The 22,908-nt window shown below is 35.5% G+C and overlaps 1 protein-coding gene across 16 annotated transcripts in view; it reads right to left on the bottom strand.

Annotated features, from left to right (window-relative positions):
- Positions 1 to 22,908, bottom strand: part of USH2A (usherin) — a 392,736-nt gene that overhangs the window by 175,992 nt on the left and 193,836 nt on the right. For all 16 annotated transcript variants that reach the window (XM_068185676.1, XM_068185675.1, XM_068185673.1 and 13 more), the window contains 4 exons: positions 14,194 to 14,353; positions 13,536 to 13,707; positions 9,345 to 9,492; positions 2,377 to 2,528 (listed from right to left, as the gene is read on the bottom strand). In XM_068185676.1, the coding sequence (XP_068041777.1) occupies positions 2,377 to 2,528; positions 9,345 to 9,492; positions 13,536 to 13,707; positions 14,194 to 14,353 (632 nt within the window). The remainder of the gene's footprint in view (positions 1 to 2,376; positions 2,529 to 9,344; positions 9,493 to 13,535; positions 13,708 to 14,193; positions 14,354 to 22,908) is intronic.

Genomic DNA, 22,908 nt, shown 5'->3' with positions numbered 1-22,908 from the left:
CTTTTTCTTTATGATGTGCTATATAAACATATGGTACAGAAAGCCTTTTTCATATTCATTTTTCTAAATATTACTTTATATACCATCCTGTGGTATTTTCAACATATTTATTAATAACATTATAAACAAAGACTCTGTTATCATAGAAGTTACACCAAATCATAGGATAGGCATAATAATACTGGGAAAAGTACTAGCATACATATTACTAAAACCCTGAAATTTAAATTTAATAGCAGTGGTTTGAGACAAGAAATATTCAGTGTTGAAAATTTCCATTTATTTATAAGATATTTACAGGAGCTAATATATTTCAAAACTAGCATAATTTTAGTTTGCTTGAATTTTTTCAGAGAATCTATTAGAGGTTACACTTGCCCTTAATAAACCATTTTTTTTCCCTCTTTAGGGACAAAACAATCAAACAATTATAACAGACAATAGCAATATCTTGGGTGTAATACGAAGAGATTAAAATACAGCTTTTCTTAATGTACTTAACAATTTACATCTCACTTAAAAATAAATCATAGTCACAGAAAAAAGTGTCAAACAAAAACTACCTAAGCTGAACAAAAATAAGTTTTTGAAACAGAATAACATCTAATGCTCTCATAATTAATTAAGATCTTCAGAGCCACCTTCAGGAATATAAGGTGGACAAATTCCATATTTAGGAGAATGTCACATGATGTTCCTTGATCGATTAGGGCACATTAAGCACAAGATCAGCAACAAAAATAGCTGGAAGCATATCAGTTTACTGCTAGGAAATGTTTCCCATACTATTTAGAGCAGAGGCAAAACTTTAGGTTTCTCTCTTTTTTTTTTAAATGTTGGATTTTCTCCATAATTGGTATGAAAATCTTTTTTTTAAAAATCAAATGAAGATCCAGTGCTTTAACTTCCTGACAGCACTTAGGTGAGCCTAAATCAAGATGTACTTCAATTCCTGTGATTAGAGATGGATCACTGGCTCTGGAAAACAGTTTGTGTACTGATCATGGGATGCAGATGAGCATCAGCTACAGCAACCCCTTAGAATTGTTCCAAAAGTCAAGTCACAAGTCTGTAGTTCAGTGGAGACATCAAAAAAGACTACTAAAAATATTTTTTAAACTGTAACCACTGATGTTCTCTTCAGTTCTTTTGATGCCTATTTGATAGGAAGTAGTACTGAAAACTTAAATATTTCATCTGTATGCAAAGTTTGGTAATGAGTTGTCTTAAGCATCACTACCAACACAATGGATTAGGTTATAGCACATCAAGTACCTTAAAACAATGTTTGCTTCTGGGGTATACGTGAAGTTGTAAAAATGTACAAGAAAAACTGGCAAAAAGCCATTCAAGCTTTTAAGAGTAAATATTCTTCAAAGTAAAGCAAGCTATAAAATGTTTGATGGTTATAAAGTCCAGTTGTCTTCTGCAGAGAGAAAATATTAGCGGCATTTGAATGAAAACAATCTTAGAAATAGCACTGGAAATGTGGCTAACAAATTACATCATAAAAATAAAGCCTGGAAGTTCTTTACTGATAAAAAATAGAAAAAAAACCCACAAAAACCTCCCAAATGTCTTTTTTCTTCCTTTTTTTAATCAAATTTAGAAGTCTGCAAATAAAGCTGAATTAAACAAAAAGTTAAATCCCAGAATAAACACAGGCCTTTCTCAGTTATACTTGAAAACAAACCCAAGCACAGTAGATATGATTCTAGTTATTCATCAGCTACAGTACTATGAAATCATACTAGATTTATCAGTTCAGCTATATGTCTAAAAACCTTTAACAAAATAAAAAAGCCTCAGGAGGTCTGTTTTTCTCAAATTTGTCAAATTTAATATTCTTGTATTCTCAAATCCTGCAAAAATGGGGTGTTACACAAGACTGCTAAAATCTGTCCAGTATAATATTTTGATCACATACTTGCATTCAAAAGATTTATGAATTACCATATTTTCCTTGCTCCTCTTGCCACTACTGGCTTCTGCAATTCTCAAATTAACTTTAGTCCTTTCAGTCCAGCAGCTAGAAATTTGCTCATTACTGGAACAGTAACTCTTACTTTATATACATCCTTGTAAATGTGGTTAAAGCACACCTGCAACTTTCAAACATATTAACTCCATTTAATTTCAATAATGTGTGTTTCAGCCTCCGTTTTTGTCTTCCTTCATTGTACCTATGTTCTGCTTTGGAATGGTGCCTAACAATGACCTATTGAATCTTTAGCAGCTCTTAAACAGGATTTTTTTTAAATGTCACATTTTGCCAGATGGGTTAGTACTGCCCAGAGTGAATCATCACCATTTACTCTGATATTCACTGTCATCTGACATTTATTACACTCCCAGAATGTAAATTAAGGTACTCACCAGTGGACCTAAAGCACAACCTTTTGCAGTACAAGCCTGGACTCTGAAGGAATGCAGACTCCAAGGAGCAAGCCCATAGGCATAACAACTTAGCTGTGATGAATTTTGCAGCAGAACACCATCCATGTACAATCCATAGCTAGTAATAATACCTATAAAACAATGTGAGAGCACTCAGTAACCAAAAAGCTACAGAATTTAGAAGAATAGTAATGCTACAGACACCAAGGCAGTAATAGTATTTCAAACTGTTTACAATTGAGCAGATACTGTTTAGCATGGCTGGGCAGGTAAAACTCCAAAGAAATATACTCTCCCATCTTTAACTGTTGAAAACCGCACAAGTGGAGTGCATCTCTTTATCAATTACACTATTCCAAACATTACCCCTTAACAAACTTGTTTCTGAGTGGCAGCCAGCATCACCTTGGAATGAGGGAAATTGAGGCAATTCTGCTTCACAGTCTACTCTGCATATGGCTTTTCAAACAACACAAAAAACCATCTCACATCTTAACAGGTTCAGACTTAGAAACAAAATCTCCACAATAATTGAAATACGGAAAGACAACTCAGAGCAGTGCTGTAACTGCAATGAACCAGTAACCAGTAATTTTGTCACATAAACCACCTTTTTCATACCCATTCTTGATGACAATTACTTCAGATTTTTGGCACTTTGCCAACAAACAACACACTTCATTAATTTGGGATAGGAGTAGGGTGGTTGGAAAATTTTACCCACTTTTCTTAATGATATCACAGAAGAGTAATGATTACTATTTCTTTCTCAATATGCTGTAGAAAAAAAATCCTGAAATAAAATACTCCTTGCTTATTCAATCTACAGAAAGAAAACTATTTGGAAACACAAACATTATCAAGATTTTTAGACAGAGGAAAGAGTGGTCCTTCTTGTATAACTGGGTAATACTAACTAAAACATCAAGTGATTGCCTATTGCATTTATAAAGAATTCTAAAACTTTGTTCTTCCAAAGGTACATGGTAGGATAACAAATCCTGTACAGTGTTTTGAATTTAATTAACTAAAGACTTGGTTTTACAGATTTGCTTAGACTTTGGAAACTGAGCTTGCACAGGAGTACTTTTTCTCAGGTCTATTCTGCCATCTTTCTTACTCCTGAATAACTGCCCTTTTTAGAAGTTTTTTCAATTAGAAATCTTAGGCAAATAAATGCAAAGTTATAGGATTCATTTGAAGTGATTTTAGTTCAGAGGATGCCTTCTAATCCTTCCATTATAAAAGACAAATTCTATTGTAGAACTATAGCTCAGCTCACCATTCCTTCCCTTAAAAATTAATTTTTTGAAACTACTTTGAGGAAGATTCGATGTGAAAAAGAAAAAATATTTTCCCTTCCACAAAATGGCAAACTGCTTCATAAATAAAAGTGTACACACAACTGCTTCAGCTGAGCTTTGAAAAGTTCTACTTCAAAAGATTTATATGCTTAAGAGCTGAGTATGGGGAAGTGATTCTCACACAGTCCTCAATTCTTTTCTCTTCTAGAAAAGTGAGAGGCTAAACTCAACTCAGCAGAGATGTGTGTAGGAGGAGGTCCTGGAAAATCTCACACTCTCAATCTTACTACATTTGACAGACTTCCTAAAGCAAAAATCCCTTGTGGTTCTGTATCTGGTTGCTTGTGATGCAATAACATGAATGGTTGATATTTCTCCTCCATTAAATAAATATGGGTATATACTTTAAAATATTTTGTTTATCTCAGAGGAAAAATGTGAATGCTGGTATTAATTATGTGTTTTACAGGGAAAAAATGCCATACACTGAGATAACTCTAAGCACCTACTACACCTGTAGCACTAACCCCTTCAAAGTATCATAAAATACAATCACAGAATTACCTGTGTTGGAAGGGACCAACAAGGATCACCAAAGTCCAGCCCCTGCTGGCCCTGCAGAGGACACCCCCAAAAGTCACACTATGTGCCTGAGAGCATTGTCCAAACAGTTCCTGAACCCTGTCAGGCTGGTGCTGTGACCACTTCTCTAGGGAGCCTGTTCCAGTGCCCAAACATGCTCTGGGCAAGGAACCTTTTCCTGGTATCCAACCTAAATCTCCTGAGACACCTTTATGCCGTTCCCTTGGGTCCTGTCACTGGTCACCAGAGAGCCCAGATCAGTGCCTAATAAATCATTATTAATTCATTTGATACTTATGGTAACAGCACGAATCATAATCAGGTCACTTGGCAATAATGTTTAGAGAGTTCCTAAAGCCACAGCACTGTGCAGCATCCCCACTTGAGGAGCAGCTTGCTGCTCAACTCTGAGTTTTTGTTAGTTCTCCCAGAGAACAATTGTCCTGAAAAATCGGATCCATTATTTCTCGATTTTACATCTGCCTTTGCCTTGTAGGACACTGATGGAGAAAACCACAGTATGAAAAGAAAGAAAAAAAGTACATTTCAGAAGAAAAGGGCTAATAGTCCATTTTTGAGATATGAAGCCAATTTTCTAAATTAGGCAATAACTATTTTTACCAGGGATAAGTAACTCTGCCTCCCTATTTCACCAGTACAGGCTTTCAAAACAGAAAAAGTTCACAGTCAGCCCAAAGTTAACAAACTTCTTGAGACTTGCTAGATATTGCTGAAGTTTATCAAGCATAAAATATTTAAGACTATAGGACATTTTTTTTGATTTACAAGGCTTCCTGAGCAACATGTGGTCACTATGAAAAGATGGAATTTCTTCATAATTATGAAGTCTAGACAGCTAGGTCAAATCTCGATTTCACTGAAGACAAAATCTCTATTGTCTGTAGTACAATTATGTTTCACCTTTGAAAAAAATTCCAAGAATGCAAATTAAACTTAAACTGAAGAAAGCTATAAAGTCTTCTTCTTCCTCCTTTCCCCTCTCTGGGTGAGGCCATATAATATGCCAATGACATTCAAGACACTAAAGAGATTTTGAATCCAAAGTACTACAAGCACTTTACTCTTAAGGTGCAATCTACAGGTCAAATCTTAAGCAAACATACTTTTACCTACATCAATTTCACTGACTACAAACACCAGTCATCTCTCATAAGCACAAGGATTTGCAAGAGCAAGTATTGGCTTAGTTCACTGAATAATTTTATAAATCAGTTTTTACTATACCTAATATTTTCCACTAAAATTCCACATGGCCTTGGAAGATAGAGTCCTGACTTAGACTAAGTTTTATCTGGGACATGAACACAAAGTGAAGTTTTTGAGAATTTACCAGCTAAGGATTTTAAAAGAGCAGATCTCAAACTATATGGCAAGATTATAATGCATGTGCTCTGAAGAAGAGATCATTGTTTATTAAGGCCACTAGAATAATGAAAGGTCAAAGCAGAATATCTGATGACACATGACTTCACAAGCCTCTCCATATATTGCCCTCATCTAAATGGTCAATATTGCCTACACTACCTACTATTTACATACATATGTGACAGGTATGTGTAGATTGGCAGAATCTGGGCCATGTCCCATCAACCATTTTATTGCTGGATTGAAAAAAAGACAAAATAAAATGTTGATATTTCAAATCTATTCAACATGCCATCTTCCAAAAGTCTTTTTCTACTTGGTACATAAATGATATTTCTGAAGAAACTTTCAACAAAGAATTAGGTGTATAATTTCCCATTTTTCTATGAAATATTTTTTCCTCTAAATAATGTAAATAAGCCTTAAATTAAATAAAAAACTGTAGCCCCAAAGTTCAATATCTACATCTGGACAACACGAGCCTAGGTGTTCCTGCATGCCAAAGCTTGTTTCTCCTCATTGTGCTATCTTTATGAAGAAGCCATGTAGCCTTTAATCCTGTTTGCCACCTCTGACCTCCAGGGTAGCATTTTAATTCTCCTTAACTTTTTTCTAATTCAAGACAAGCAGCTGGACCCCATATATATCACAAGAGCATAGCAAAGTCTGTGCTGTCCAAACCCCAGCCAGCCCACACACCCATTAGAAGCTGATAAGCCTCCTCAGCCCATGGAAATAAGCAGTAGCATCTGTCAAGCAGTAGCAAATGAAAGCAGGCAGGAGAGAAAGGAATGGCCCCAGAGATCTAATAAGGAGATGACAATCTATGATATGCAAATCTTTGCAATTCTGAGGTTTCCACCTGAAACAAAGCCAAGCCTGGTATTTTTGAAAAGCACTGCTTACACTTAGCATCCTGAAACACACCAAGTTTGAACCAATTCAGTTTAAAGCGGGAAACAGTTTCTATGCTGTTGAGGAAAAAAATACAGAAAAAACAAGAAAGCCCCAGTGGAATGCTGAAGAAATAAAGTTTTAGAGATAGTACCTAAATACCTTCTGCTGGCCTTTCTCAAATTTTATTCTTCTCAACTAGGATATTTTTCAGCCTCTTACACTTTTAAAACACTGACAGCCATCAAAAATGATGCAGCCACAAGGCAGCCCAAAAGATGTGTTGAGAATGAGCAAAACTAAGTCACTGAACAATGTGAACCTTCCTGAGGTTAAGCACTTGCTCAGTCAAAACATTTAGAGCTTATTTGCTGGTGGGTTTTTTTTTTTTAATTCTTTTCAAGAAAATGGGGAAAGGATGGAAATAGAAAATTGGAGAATGAGAAAAGATGTTGCTAGATAAATCACAGAATCATTTAGGTTGGAAAGGATCTTGAAGATCGTTGAGTCCAACTGTTAACCCAGCACTGCTAAATCCACCACTAAACCATGTCCCAAAGTGCTACATCTTTGCATCTTCTAAATACCTTCAGGGATGGTGACTCAACTGCTTCCCTGGGCAGCCTGTTTCAATGCTTGGGAACCCTTTCCATGAAGAAATATTTCCTTATACACAATCTGAACCTCTGTGGCACAACTTGAAGCCATTTCCTCTTGTCCTATTGCTTCTTACTTGGGAGAAGAGACTGACCCCCACCTGGCTACACTCTCCTCTCAGGCAGTTGTAGAGAGGAATAAGATCTCCCCTGAGCCTCCTTTTCTCCAGGTTAAACACCCCCAGCTCCCTCAGCTATTTCTCATAAGTCTTGTGCTCCAGCATCTTCCCCAGCCCCATTGCCCTTCTCTGGACTCAGTCTAGCACCTCAATGTCTTTTTTTCTGAGTGAGAGAACTAAACACAGGATTGGAGGTGTGGCTTCACCATTGCCGAGTATAGGGGAACAGTCACCACCCTGGTCTTGCTGCCCACACTATTGATGATCTAGGCCAGGATGCCATTGGCTTTCTTGGCCACCTGGGCACACACTGGGTGCTGCAGTTCAGCCACTGTTGACCAGCACCCTCAGGTGCTTTTCCACTCAGCAGCTTTCCAGCCTGTGGCACAGCCTGGTGTCATTGTGACCCAAGGGCAGCACCCAGACTGGGCCTTGTTGAACCTCATAAAATTGGCCTCAGCCCACTGATCCAGGCTGTCCAGGTCCCCCTACAGAGCCTTCCTGCCCTCCAGCAGATCAGCATTCCCACCCAATTTGGTAACATCTGCAAACTTGCTGAGGGTGCACCAACACCCTCAGGGGTTCTGTAGCAAGTTGTTTATTGTAGTTAAAAGGAGATTCAAGTTGTACACAGTAAATGCTGTATTAACAATCTATAATACTCAAATTTAGTCATGCATCCCAGATTTCAGTTGTTTTAAAGGAAGCTTGTGGAAATTTATTTCTTAAACTGTAGGTCTTTATTGTGTGCTGTTGATATGCATGTATAAATATGTATATGTACATATATATTTATATTTATTTCATTAGTTAAACCACTCTCTAAACTGTTTGAATTTTTTTTTCCACAATGCAAGAATAACAGGATCAGGTCCTGAAACTAGCTATAAAAAATGCCTACTCCAGGGAAAATTATTCAGACTTTAGTACTAAGCCACATACGTGACTGTCTTCGCCATTTTGTCCCCTCCCATCCCTTACCCTTCCCCTTTCTCCTGCCTCCTTGCCTTTGCCACATATGCTGATGAGATTTTAGAAATAGGGTTAGAAAGTTTCTAAGGGGCTAGGAAGCAAAATTTTCTACAATGACTTCCATACAAAGAACCATAAATTATCAAATAAATTATTTACTAGGTGACATATTCTTATTTCTTTCTAAATTTAAGGTAAGACCTTACAGAATACAATCACCACTTTTGGGGGATAATTTAAAATGTCTTTAGTGAAGTTGAACAGGTAGGAGTTGCTTTATCACAACTGAAAATGGGATAAAGACTTGTAGGAAAAAATGAAATTAATGTGAAACCACTGTGAGAAATAATTCTATATATTGAAATAATATAATGAGCCAATAAAGAAAACATTTCTGATACTTCAAATTTACTGATTTCTACATAGCATCACTCTGATTTTATTATCATGCATGTAGCAGTGATTTAAACTGCCACATGCATGATAATAAAATCAGAGTGAATTCCAAAGTAAATGATACCGTGCAACCCCACTAGAAAAGTAACATTTGTTTAAAAGTTTTACATATGGATGTTTCGAAATGGAAAACATTTCTAAACAAAAGAAAGTATATTGTTTAACTTTCACAGGCATAGAAATGTACAACTATATGATGAGTATGCAGAACACAAGTCTAATTAATAGTACATATCAATTAATGTAAAATAAATTAATTTTTTATTGGAGGGTAAAATTAACATCCTGGACCGATATTCTCCAAGAAAGCCTATTCCTCAGCTCAGTTGTCCTGGAAAACATTGAACAATGAAATGCAGTACACAAGAACTATCAAAAGGGAGCACTTTTGAGCCACTGAAACTGCATGACAGGCTGAAAACCACAACCTCCCGGCTGCAGACAATGATACTATCTCAGGTATTTTATGTGCTAAAATGATCATTAAAAATTAAGCACCACATATAAGCTGCCATTTAGAATATTAATTTACCTTTACTAATCATCTTTTTAACTTGAGGCTAAAAGAGTTCACTTACCATTCGGATACTCAGGCTTAGTCCACGAGATGTTAAAGGAGTCAGATGCATATGACTGGGCTTTTGGAGCAGGAACCCCTTCTGGTGTACTCTCATCTGTTATAGCTGTGCTGGCTTCGCTTATAGAACACCCACCTCCCGTGCAAGCCTTAAAATATTAATCAGAACAAATAAACACCTTTCAGTGTAGTAGCAATAATTTTTGCAATTAATTTTTTTGCCTAAGTTTCATTAGTCTTCCACATCTAAACTTAGTAAGCCTGTGATTTTCAGGTAAAACACTTTTCTTAGCATAGATTTGTTTACCTGTTTTCTCAAATAACAAGAGGATGTATAATAACTCATGATACTTAGCTTTTAGGCATATTATAGATAAAACATTCTTCTGTACATCACAACAGCACCTGAAGCATGTGCAATTATAATAGTGAAAAACCACCCTATTATAAACCAGTGTGTATTAGCTGTTATTATTACATGTTTATGGAAAATAAAGTAAAATAATTTGTATTTCAGTTGCCAGAGAACAAAATGTTAACTACACAATTTTTATATTTTGTTAGGGATATGAAATAATACAATGTGCAGGCAAAAGTGCATATCACTCCATATAACAGGCTTTTAAAGTTTTACATGCACACAGCTATGGTCTGCGTGATGTTTTGCCAATTATTTGCACTAATGCTGATGGCAAGACTACACATGTTAAAAAACATAAAAATACATGTGTATATATATAGGTACTGCATTGAAAGATTTTTGTGTTAGGTTATTGTTTATTTTTAGGGTTTTGTTTAATAATAAAATTAATCAAAACCTGAATTCAACAAATATTTACATTTGGACATACATAAAACTTATGGGATTATCTGTGTTTTAATAAGTCCTCCATGTACTAAAGTGGACAAGTGGATCATCAGCACACAAAGAACCTTGCTCTCCAGATCTCCAGGAATAAAATGTTTCTCTCAATCTATTATATTTCATTTGAAAGGATTAGCTTCAGTTTCCCATTGTTTTTCAAATCAGAGAGCAGTCAAATACATTCCCTATGCCCTCCAAAACTGTATACTGACCCCAAGGGTAAAAATAAGTATTGTTTGTAAATGAGAGGCTCTTTCATACATAAAGATTGTTTTGATATAACTGGAAATTACATTCCAAATGCAACTAAAGAATGACTCCATGTTCAGTCTGAACTACCAAGTGAAGATGAAAGAATGCAAACTCAGTTTTGGGAACATCCGAAAAACAGCATTCATTTTAACATGATAATGTCTATTAAAAAAACCCAAAAAAATAGTGTCAGTTTAGATGGATGCTCAGGTAACCATTAGCATTTTGTTAAGAAAAATATTTAAGAAAATTATCCTTCTAGGAGAAGGAGAATAATGTTTGAATGTTCCCACTTCCACTGGCTTCATGAAGAAGCCAAAAAGAGCAGTTCTGGAAGGCCTCTTTCTCATTTATTCCTTACTGACTTGCTAATTAATTTCCACCAGGCCTACTTCAGCAGTGGAGAGCGTTTCATTTAAGAGCTTGGTAATAGCAGCCTTTCCATTCATTTATTTATTGAATTTCATGCAGCTCAATTTTTCTATCTCTGAAATTTGCTGGGACATGAAGTTTCTGGTTCTTCTAATGAAAATCAGCAAAAGAGAGCTCATCTGCATTTTAGGTAGGGGGATTTTAGACTGGTGTATCCTAATTGACTGGACATCTGGCTATCACATCCAGTGATGTTCAAAGCCACGAAAACCTCCATCCAAACTGAATTCCCATTTTGTCACTCTGAGAAACAGAGTCCAGGTGAAATTTGCAAAAATACCAAAGGAACTGGACAGCCAAAGAACAGATGCAAACCCTATCAGATGTCACCACATAGCAGCACTCCACCCAGGACCTGAGCCAGCTTACCCATACTGCAGCATCCTGAGGAGATATTGGCTTAACAGTTCAATCACAAAAGAACTTCAGTCATACAAATAAGAGTGACAGCCTCGCTAGTTCCTTTCCACTAATCCATGGAGACATGACCCTATGTCTTCTTGGCAGACTTTAGGAATGAAGCATTAGATTTGCTTACAAAACCTGTTGTACTCATATATGAATAAAAATGCTGCATATTAAATGGCTGTAGTCAATTCTGAAAATTGGCAACAGCATGCAAAAATAAATATTTTCTAACTCTCTTCAATGTAGTAACATTAACCTTTCATACAGAAGTTAAAGGCAACAGCCTGTGATGTGCTGAAAGTTCTGCTCGCGAGGCTCCTGATTCCTGTGTTCAAGCTGCAATTTTTGATAACTCAACACAGAAACCAAAACCAATTTTTTAATGTGAACAAACCAAAGTTAATAGTAACTGTGAAACAAGGAAAAGAAAAAGGTTCTAGCTGATAGAAGTATTTCATTCTAACAAAAAAAAAAAAAAAGGAATAATTTAGTTACATCTTCCACTGTTGATTGTCATTTGGGGTATTTATTCTAAAGTTTTATTGAAATTCAGTTAAATTATATATGAAACACTAAATATTTAATTTTTTTTTCCAGGTGTATATGCTTGATTTGAATTTTTTGTGGATTTGGTCTTTGGTGGTTTTTTTATATTTGGAGTTTTTTCCTTTCATAAAGTATGCAAGTAACATTTGGCCATGTTTAATCTTCATAACTTGTAAACATGTAACAGAAATTCCTCTCAAACCAGTCAAACTAGTTCTACATATGAGGGACCCAAATATTTTATGAAAGCTATCACACCTCAAAGATATGGAGCTTTTCATGCACTTTTATCATTTTCAAAGCTGCAAGGACATTTAAGACCTTCTAACTCACCTATCACAGACCACTGCATTTTATCCAGGTAAATCTGGTTATCTTTATCACTGGAAGAAATTATCTTTTCCTACTTTCTGATTAAATGCAAATATTAAGGGGGATAAAAAAAATACAAAGAAACGAGAAAAAAAAATATAAAGAGCAAAAGGTTCCTAAAAATTTATTTGATAACTTCTAGGAAATCTGCGCATGCTGATGAAGCAAAACCAACATCCACACAACACCTCCTCCTGTATCCCAAGGCAGAGCCACCAAAAGAAGCAGTCCCAGGTGCTCTCCAGATAGTAGCTGTTAATTCTTCCCTGATGCTCTCTCCTTGTGCCCCCATGCACAGAAGCTGGGCAGGAGCAGAGAAGAGCTGTGGCACAGTGAAGGACAGCACAAATTCTTTTGTAATGAATAAATAAAAAATCAAGGCATAAAATGCTTGTTGAAGTAATGTCTTAGTTTTGGACATGATGCTATTATATATGCTAAGCAATTTACTATGCTGAAATATCTAGGCACAAATGAATTAATTTCAACATGAATCTAAGCTTTAATTAGACTGAATATCCTTGTTTTTTTCAGGTTCAAGTCAGATCCTTATCATTACCTGAAGGTAGATTATTTTGTGTGGTATAATATTTAGAACATTCAAGAGCATGTTAAGAAAAAAATGAATGCATATCCAGTCTACATAAATGTAAATTTATTCATAATCAAGAGCAGAATATTTTTCTATGGCATTTATCAAAGCAAATATCCTTATATAGGTATTGTTATAAAATGAACAGTGTGCTTAAAACAAGGGACAATCCCCTCCTTTTATTCACATATTTTCTGGTTTGTTAGTGAGTTGAAGCTGTTCTATTTCATCAAAAAATAAAACCAATGATAAAAAATGCAATGAAAACACTAATGTCTTTTAAAATGTTTTGAATACACAAAGTGCTACTTTACACTGAACTACTCTTCTTTGCTATTTCCTTCTACATACAGATTTTAAGATGAAAGAACAAACTGCTATGGTACAAAATATGAAAGGTTGACACTTTAAAATATATTAAATGTTTTCTTGTAAGTTGTGCCCAATGAAACATTTTAAAAAACATTTAATATATTTCTGCTCAATTCTTTATTAGTTATCCAAATTATCCTTGAAGAAAACCTGTATTTAAATTACATTCACATTTTTGTGAGTCTGTTTTGAAACAAAAAAACCTACTTTTGTTCAGGATGGCTCACCCCCCTTAGCTTTAAAAAGAAGACGTTAAATAAAGTGGACACAAGAACCATTAAATATTAAGATGCTAACAAAGTCTGGATCATTTTCACCATTTTACACCTCTACTACACATCTTTAAAACTTACAGCTAGTTTTATGAGGTATTCAGTACCCGGGAAAAGCTGCGGAATAGTAAAGTCCAGAAAAAGTTCTGTGCTGTTATAGATTACATTCCACTTTGTAAAATTCTGCTCATTGGTGGCCATATAAATTACATAGCGATCTAGGATTCCATTTACTTCTCCTGGTTCTTTCCATCTGCAAATAAAAGCAAAATATGATTAAGACCAGACGAAATAAAGATTCAGAACACGTTGAAAAATGTAAGGCTTTGTTTAGAGGACTTCATGGGGTTTATTTGGAGAATTTGAAAACCCAGTTGTGCAATCATAAAAATAAATCTAAGCCATACCTCTAATGCAGTATTTGTACTCAGTAGATAAATGATTACACACAAAGCAGGGGCTACAAAAGGGGCATATCACCAGAACATTTCCTGCACTGAAGTTTGCAGAGGCTCTGCCCATATGTAGGTTATACTGATTGCGTAAAGACAAAATGGAAATTAAGTTGGCAAGTGATAATCAGAAGGTTCACAGAACCACTAAACTAATCACTTCTATGCATTTAATCATAATAAATTTAATTTTATGTCACAAACCCTTCCCCTGATTGAACTCACTGGAATTCTTGAATAAACTGATGCACTATTTCGTTGTCAGGAAAGAAGAAATCTTTACTTACTGTACATATATTGTTCTAGAATCCAAAACTGTCAGGACTGGGGCATCTACATGAGATGGTGGCAGCTGTGCTGTAAACAAGGTGACCTGGGAACTGTTTGTACAGCCAGCAAGCGTGCATGCAGTGAGCAGGAAGTGGTGTGGTGTGAAAACTGCCAAATCTAGGACAAAAAAAGAATAAGAATTTACATGGTGAATTCATTTTAACTTGTTTTTATGTAGCTTTCAGTGAGTTTAGAAAATCGAGAGGAAAGGAGAGCTGTGTCTCTTAAATGTTTCAGATTTGCCCCAGAGGAATGACTAGGTACTGGTTCTTTAGTAGTAGTAGTAGTAGACAACTGCGAATTTTGACTACCCATAGATCTGTGGGGTGTGCTTTGGCTGACAAAACCTCACTGTACTCCACTTACACCAGAATGTACACCAACCAACCAAGAAAAAAAAAAATAGATTTTCAGGTGCTACATACTACATCAATTTGCTACATTGGCAAATGAACACCTTTGAGATTATTAAATCAAATCAAATTAAATTAGTGGAAAAACAAGTACACGTTCATTAACACAACTGGATTATATATATTTTTAAAATGTGCTGTATGAAATATGAATGTCAAGCATTCATATATACAACAATTCAATCCATGCAGATTTCCCTACAGCAACAACACAAAGGAAGCTCATTATTGCCACCACTCATACTAATCCATTCTCTCTTTGCCTGTTTGTCTTCAGCTGCACAAACACCAAACACTCGTAAAATATATTTCAGTAAAGACAACCTATCTAATGCTATAGCAAAACAACATTTTGAAGCTATCTTGAGTTTCAATTACCGAAGAAAATGGTGAATAAAATGTATCATTTTTGTTGAATGAATATTCTAAAAGATCATATATTCTTCCCTATAGTAATAAAGGAATTTTTGATAGAAAAATTGTAGCATGAAAGTAATGCAGACATAATTTTCTAGTATTTTCCTTTCTCTTTTTTCATTAAAGTACAAATCACAGACTTTAACAAGCAAATCTTTTAAGAAGCAATTTACAGTTGAAGTTTTGGCAACTGCATAAGGTATACTGGCAAAATGTTTGTTCAATAGACACACATTTTCAGTATGTCATGAAAGTTCTGTGTTTTTGAAAGACAAAGTAAATAGTAGTGTTTTTAGAGCCCAATAGTATCCAACTATATTTTTTTACAAAATATTTTTGAGCACAAATTTAAAAATTCCTGTTGGATGACAAAGACATCACCAAAGCAGAAATGTTGTAGACCCAACATCTCTCTCATTGGTTTTCCCTTCATATAACACCTCCAGTCCCTGCAGGAATGGAATTTCTTCTGATTTGCTCCACTCTGTGTAAGGAGAGAATTAACTTGTGCATTTTTATTGAAAATACTGTATCACTCAGTGTTATTGTTCTATGGAGCACATGGCAAAGTGTGAGTTAAAAAAAATGCCTCAGCTAAAAAAAATCATCAAGTGAATGCCTGTAACAGTGACATGTTTAATCAACATAATGGTACTGATTCTACCAGGGTTAAGCAGTGCTTAAGTCAGTGAGAGGGGAAAAACGCACTCCAGAGCAGGTGCTCAAGCTGGCTCAGCATGCAGGGAAACTCCATGTACTGCACTGGCTGCATTGCCTTCATTATTGTACACATTCCTGGGTCCCTTATTCCCTGCAGCGGCCATAAGAGAAGCCACAAAAAGTGCAGATGGAGCTGAAAGTTTGTGACATAAGTATTACATATTCCATGTTGTGGGTGGGCAAACAAGTGACCAGAAGGATTTTACTTTCAGCAATCCTAAAATTAATAGATTAAAGCAATTCATGGAATCTGTATAATTCATAACCTCCTAGATTATGCATTCTTCTCTCAAAGTTGAAAGTATATGGTAGGGCTTCACCAAGAAGAGTGAATATAACCCAGGGGAAGGGAAAAGAAAAAGTTGATTTCTCATTTTCCATTTGTTTATGGTGGATCACTCTTTTCCTTGTCAGTGTGGGGTTTGATGCAGACTGTAGCTGATGAGACTACTGGCAGGCATACATTTGTGGAAATACCTTCTGTAATTTGATGAGGGAAGAATTTTTTTCAAGGATTAAGAGAATGGAAGATGAGAAAATGTTTTATTTCCCTCCCTGAAAAAAACAATTGCCTATAAGTTACCTTGTGTGTCTCAGTACCAAGAATGGAAAAAGCAAGAAGAAAAGACAGGGAAAGATGTAAAGTTTGAAAAAAAAAACAACAGCAAGGAATGGAAACACAGCACATATGAGCACAGAGACCATTTGAGATCAGATGATAAACATAGTGAAAGGGGAGGAAAGGACAGGATAGTTTAAAAAATAGCTAAAATATAAAATATATTTTAAAAGCAGCATGTAACCAGAATCTAAGAAAATCTTTATTTCTTCTCTTGATTTGCCAACACCAAAGTATTTTGACTACTAAATGGAAAGTTTCAATAGAATCTCAAAGATTTAGTTGGGATAAAGGCTAAAAAGAAAAATTTCGTTTGTGTAAGCAGGAGAAGAAAACAAAGAAATTCAAGCCTTAGCAATGTCATTCAAGGTAGAAGCTTTGCCATCATTAAAATCTACCCATAGACTTCAAAGTTTGGATGAACCAGCAAATATAGGTAGGCAGTATTTCTAAAAGGTTAGAAGAAGAAACTGGCAAACTGAACAATAAAACATATCACATTATATTACATCATAATCAATACAATTATTCATCAGAGCCTAATTTGGGAGGTATTTTCCTATTTCACGTTCAAAGTGTTTCATAATGGATCACTGGATTCAAACAGCTACGGATACAAACACGGATTTGAAAGAGGGAGGAGGTTTTTAAAAGTACAAAGCCACTGTTTGTCAAGGTCCTCTAGCAACAATGCCTTGCTTTCCATTTGCTTGATTGCATGATTTGCATAAGATCAGATGTAGGCAATTGTGGACATGAAAAACAGATCACTCTCAAACACATTAGAAACAGATCCACAAGCATTATGTGGAAATGTGTTATGAGAAAATGCACCCCAGTGCATGGAAAACTCAGTGACTAATGTCAAACAAAGTATAATTTACAATATCGGGTAAGAATTATATATTATTTTACAATTGATTTCATGTTGTTGCTTTACTAATTTCATTGATCTCAATTTACAAGACAATCCCAGTAAGGACACAATTACTACTTTTAAACCTACCACAAAAAGTGACATTTTTTTCTTAAAAAAATTGCTTAATCAGGTTCTATTTCAATCTGTTCCACAATTCCAGTTCCCTGAATTAATTTAAGGATCAAATGTTTCTTATTTCAATATTCCAATAACTACTCACTGAAAACACTTCTTCCTTACCAATATAAAGCTAAGCCTAGAAATTATAGAACTTCACTGATGAAAATAACCCTAAATTCAGGATTTGGTCTTGTTCTCATTTCTAGACTCAGAAGAACAAAAAGCACAAAATTACAAAGAAAAAGATCCTTTTTTGAGGGTACAGGATCCTGTTAAGTCATCTTATTAAAGTAGAAAGTAGACAGAAAAATAATTTTGCATTTTTCATGCTAAAAACAGAACAAAGGAAGAAAAATAAAATAAATTCCCATGTATCTCTTTTAAATCCATTACCTAGTTTCCCCAAAGAAAAAAGTGGAGCAGAGGGAGATGAAAGATCAACCTGCCTTTTCATCTCTTCAACCTCAGAGGCAACACAAACAAACTAAATCATTTTCTAACTCATGCATTGTGAACTGTAGTGACTATCATTAAAATTGATATTTGCATACCACTATAATTATTAGATATGTGGGGTGGTTGGAATTTCCTACACTAACCAACTATAGTGGTTGGTATCCCTCCAGTTTCTAATACCCACCTGCATAAGTCCCGAGAGCACAATCAGTGCATGAGACAGAAAGAATAAAGAATGACCCCGTTTGCATGGTCAATAAGAACACTCACTTGCTTTGATCAAATTTAATGGGTAGTCATTGAAAGATAATATGCAACACTACAGTGCCACTTTTAGTATGGAATTTGAGAGATGTTACTTAAAAAAAAGTACAAAACCATAATTCGTACAGTCAAAAAAAAAAAAAAACACCAAAATTAAAGATTTAACAAAACATAAGCTTTCCCATTTACTTGTCAGAATACATCCCAGTTAAAAAATAACACAGTAGTAATAGCTGCAATATTTTATTTTATCTGTTACTAACTTAACACTCTTATTATATTCAGATTTACTGCAAGAGAGCCACACACTCCTCTTGTTCCTCTCTTCCTCCCTATCTCCACTCTCCCTGGTTTCAGGCAGCTACTGTAAGGACCAGAAATGGCAATGTCCTGCCTTGATGAGCACTCACATGACTTGGGCAAAGAATCTCACATGGTTTCTCAGGAAAATAATTGAGACAATAGTTATCCCATTGCTATATTCAAAGGAAAATGATCTAACAACGTTGTAGCAAGGGATTGTTAGCAGCACAACAATAAAAACCTGCTGAGAGAGTTTGAAAATGAAAAACTTCCCAAGAATTCCAATCATCATATAGTTTATGTAGGCACACTATATGAACATTTCAGCTCATTACTCACCTCCTTACTCTCTCATCTTCTTTCTCACAATCTGCTATATTAACTCATAGTAACTTAGTATTTAATTAGAAGATAAACTCCTTGGGACCATAAATCTTCACCACCAAATACAACCATGTCCCCTTCTGATTTCTGTACACCACCAAAAAATCCCAAACATCTAATTCAGATGCTAAGTGTCAAGATCACATTATCAGGCTTGCTCCATCAGACATCACAAGCACTTCTCTGCCTTCTACCATTTCCTGAAAGCAAGCAACAACTCATATTCAACTACTAGTACAGTATATTCTGCTCTCTTTATTTATAAAGCACCAATCACTTAATTATATTGACTCTCAAAGAGCCATCAGTAATGTACAACTTTCTCTGGAAGGGTATTATACTAATGCTGCATCATTTCATAGATTTGCAAACCCCACACCACACTCATCACTTCCTTGAAAATATTTCAGAAAAAACAATGTCACAAATGACACCCCTTAGGTACTTCAGGCAACTCAATCAAGACAAAGAAAGTGTTCATGTACCTAATTGTGTAAATTAGCAATGGATGGCCTTTCACACGTGCAACTGGTCCTTTAATTGAAGAAAACATCTTTCAAGATAGCAGCAAATTCTAATATATTAATTAATAACTAAGAATGTTTATGTGATTCAGTAATGTTGCAGTGACAAAATTTAAATAATTTTGTGAAGCCATTAAAAACAAGTGCAAGTAATAAAAAGCAACAAATAAACCCAGGATCACAAGTAACTCTTTTCAGGAAGCACCATAAGCTGTTGTTCTGATCCAAGAACAACAGCAAATACTTTGACATAATGGCACATGGACAGAATAACTTGGCTTCCAGCTGGCCAATAAATGCTGATGCGTTTTAGAAACTATTTGTTTAGCAGTAAATATCTCTGGTTTTCCAAATTACATATAAAGGAAAAAATTCTTTACTGGGGGGTAGCGAGACACTGGAACTGGTTGCCCAGAGAAGTTGTGGATACCCCAATCCTGAAGTGCTCAAAGGCCAGGCTGGACAGAGCTGTTAGCAGCTTGGTCTAGTGAAAGGTGACCCAGTCCACAGCAGGTCCCTTCCAATCCAGGATATTCTATGAAATCTTCATTCCTTTTGAGACTTATGCACTTCAGAAGAATTCAGGGAACTTCCACATCCCATCTTGGGAAATAAAGAGAATAGCACAAAACCATTTAACATACTTCCAATATGCTATGCATGAAAACATAACAGTTATGTATTGGACTGTGCAACATAGTTATATTCAAGAAGAAAAGTCCTTTGGCACAAATGTGAAACAAAAGGATATTTCATCAATTCAGTTTGCAATGATTTCAAGAAATTACTAATGATTTTACATGCCTGAAAATGGTTCTACTTTTGGAAAAGGGACAGATCCAAAGCACATTAAGGCATTTAAAGATAATTATGTTTTAACAGCAAAGATTATCAAGTTTATTTGCCTTCACATTTAGTAACAGTGTCTATTGGTTATGCTCTTACACCCTTAATTGTCGCACAATCAAACTTTCTGCCATTTATTGCCCCAAAGTCTTATACTTCTTTGAGACAAAACTCATTCCTCAAAAGTTAGGTTTCATCCTGACCAATTCACAAGGCCACATGACTCCTGATTAAAGACTTTCATTGTCCCTTTTTATTTTAGTAAAACTATTTTCGTTTTAACCTTCCTTACATAGGTACGCATTTTTTATTTACACTTTATTCTTGTGCCTATTATTCATATCTCATTGTAAAAGCTGGAGAGCAAGGATTCCAGACTTTTATTTTAAAGCCACATCCCTGAGATAGCTACTATGGGAACATTTTCCAGGCTATTCTTACTCCCCAGTTAGGACACACTAGCTTGAAATCCCAAATGTGCTCAGCTGAAGAAAATTCAGATCATGGGGACTGCCCTGCACCACATGGTTTAGAAAAAAAACCAGAAGGGACACATTAGAGAAGAACATTAAACTTCTCTTCAGACTTCAGCACTTCCACCTAAATTGCTTGTTCTAAAGACATGTCATGTCACTGACCACAGAATAATCACAATGCTCTTTGGAATCCTCCTTCCCATAACATCCCTGACACGTTTCCCTCTGACCCATCAGCATTAGTCACGATCGGAAAAATATGGAGGCATTTCGGAAGGTTTTTCAAAAGCTTCTCTTGCTGCCAAAATGACACAGAGCCAGTCAGCCAGTGCAAACATTTTACATCAAATGAACCTACTGAACTTCCATGTTACTTCTTTGCTGACTAGAATTAAAAGCATTCACTGTCTCCCTAGTTTACTTCAATTATAAAAGCTGGACAAATAAAGTGAGTTTGAAGGTCAGAGGGGGAGAAATCAGAAAGAAGATGAAGCACATTAATTTTTACCAGGGACATGAAGAGAAGTAATTGTGGTCAATAACACTATCTTAGTTTGATGTCCCTCTTCTTCATTTATTTACACATCACACGGAATGAAGATTTTAAGATTTAAATGAAAATTTCCATTCACAAATGCTTCCAATCTGTTCACTGTATTTCTTATTCCAACTTAAATAGAGATGAGTTGCTAGTATAAATCTTAAGAACCATAATGTCTCAGTCAATGTTTAGCCCAAAAAGTGAAAAAGGAAAAAAGTGTGATTTGACCATTTTACCTCTGTATAACTTCAGCTTTATATTCACAGCTGGAAAATATATTTGCACTAGGCAAATACATTGCAAATTTGAAACTCAGATACCTGCGTCTATAAAAATGGAACTACTCTGGATTCACATTAGTATGACCAAGAACCCTTTGGCTCACCAGCAGAGGTACATCCTGCATTCCCAAGTAATTCCAATCTTGCTGCAGAGGGAGAAACAAAATTCAGACCTACCTAACATTTGGTGCTGAGGTAATTGTATGAAGTGCCAGGCTGCCACTTTTACAACCCACAGAAGAGCACATGCGAACGTGCCGCTGTGGCAAGTAAGATGTGGTTATATATGAATATATAGCAAGCAACAGCAACTATTACTATCTATTTTATATAAATCAATAGAGCAGCCTCATCTGGAGCAGCATATATTACAGAGTGCAGAAATAAAGTCTGTCTGGCAAACGGCAGTGAGAGAGCAGAGACTTACAAACATTTTCTGAGGAAGAGAGGCTACAAAGAAACAACCTCAGAGAAGGAAACAAAGACACACCACAGAGTGGTATAGGATAGTAAGTGCTACATAGAAAAGCAATTAGGATGCTCTGTTCCCTTGAATTCCCTTTCATTAATAGATGGGGGGGGGGTGGGTGGGTGGAGGAAGGGAGGGAGGGAAGAAGGACTTGCAATAAATTCAGAAAGTGGAATTTTCAGAGACACTCACCCCACCTAAAATTGTGGCACATCTACTACTGCTGACAAGATGATTCAAGGTTATCTTTCTAAATCAAACTTGAGGAGAGAAACATTAAGTATCAATATAATATTTTTTAAATTACTTATGTAAGCATCACTATAATTTGCAAATCTGTACAACATTCCTGCAAGATTGCTATACTTCCTTTTTGTATCTGAGACAACTTAGAACACTTTAACACTGTATTTAATTTTATATAAGTTTTTTTTTCTACCAAGCAAAGAAGAGGGATGAGATAAAAGAAATTATTTTTGAAAATAAATATTTTGACAAAACTTAGACAATATTATTTGTATATTTTTCTTACTATAATTTAATATGCATAGTAACTTACAAAATACCATTTTAATGCCAAAAAAATGTCTTACTCAACAAAAGCCAATTCATTAAAGAAGCAGAAACTTGAGAAAGCACACTCAACACTAGAAATTGGAACCTAGACAATAAAACTGCAACAGGGCTCTTTGAACTGCCAACTACAGGTTGATTAAACTAATGCTTTATAGGTTGCAAGTTTTATTTAGCAATATCTGCATTTTACACCCATGATGAGTAACTTTTTTCACCATTTTGTATAGACCCAGGCATGTGAGATGATTAGAGAACAATTCTCACCATCCAGGAAAGCCATCATGTGATTTAAGAGTTTCTATAGAAGAGATAGTATCACCTTCCCAGGACCAGAACAGCTCTGT

This window comes from Anomalospiza imberbis, chromosome 3 (assembly GCF_031753505.1).
Source record: "Anomalospiza imberbis isolate Cuckoo-Finch-1a 21T00152 chromosome 3, ASM3175350v1, whole genome shotgun sequence".
Classification (NCBI taxonomy): Eukaryota; Metazoa; Chordata; class Aves; order Passeriformes; family Viduidae; genus Anomalospiza; species Anomalospiza imberbis.
The sequence above is the reverse complement of the archived record's forward strand: the minus strand, read 5'-3'. Positions and strand labels throughout refer to the sequence as shown.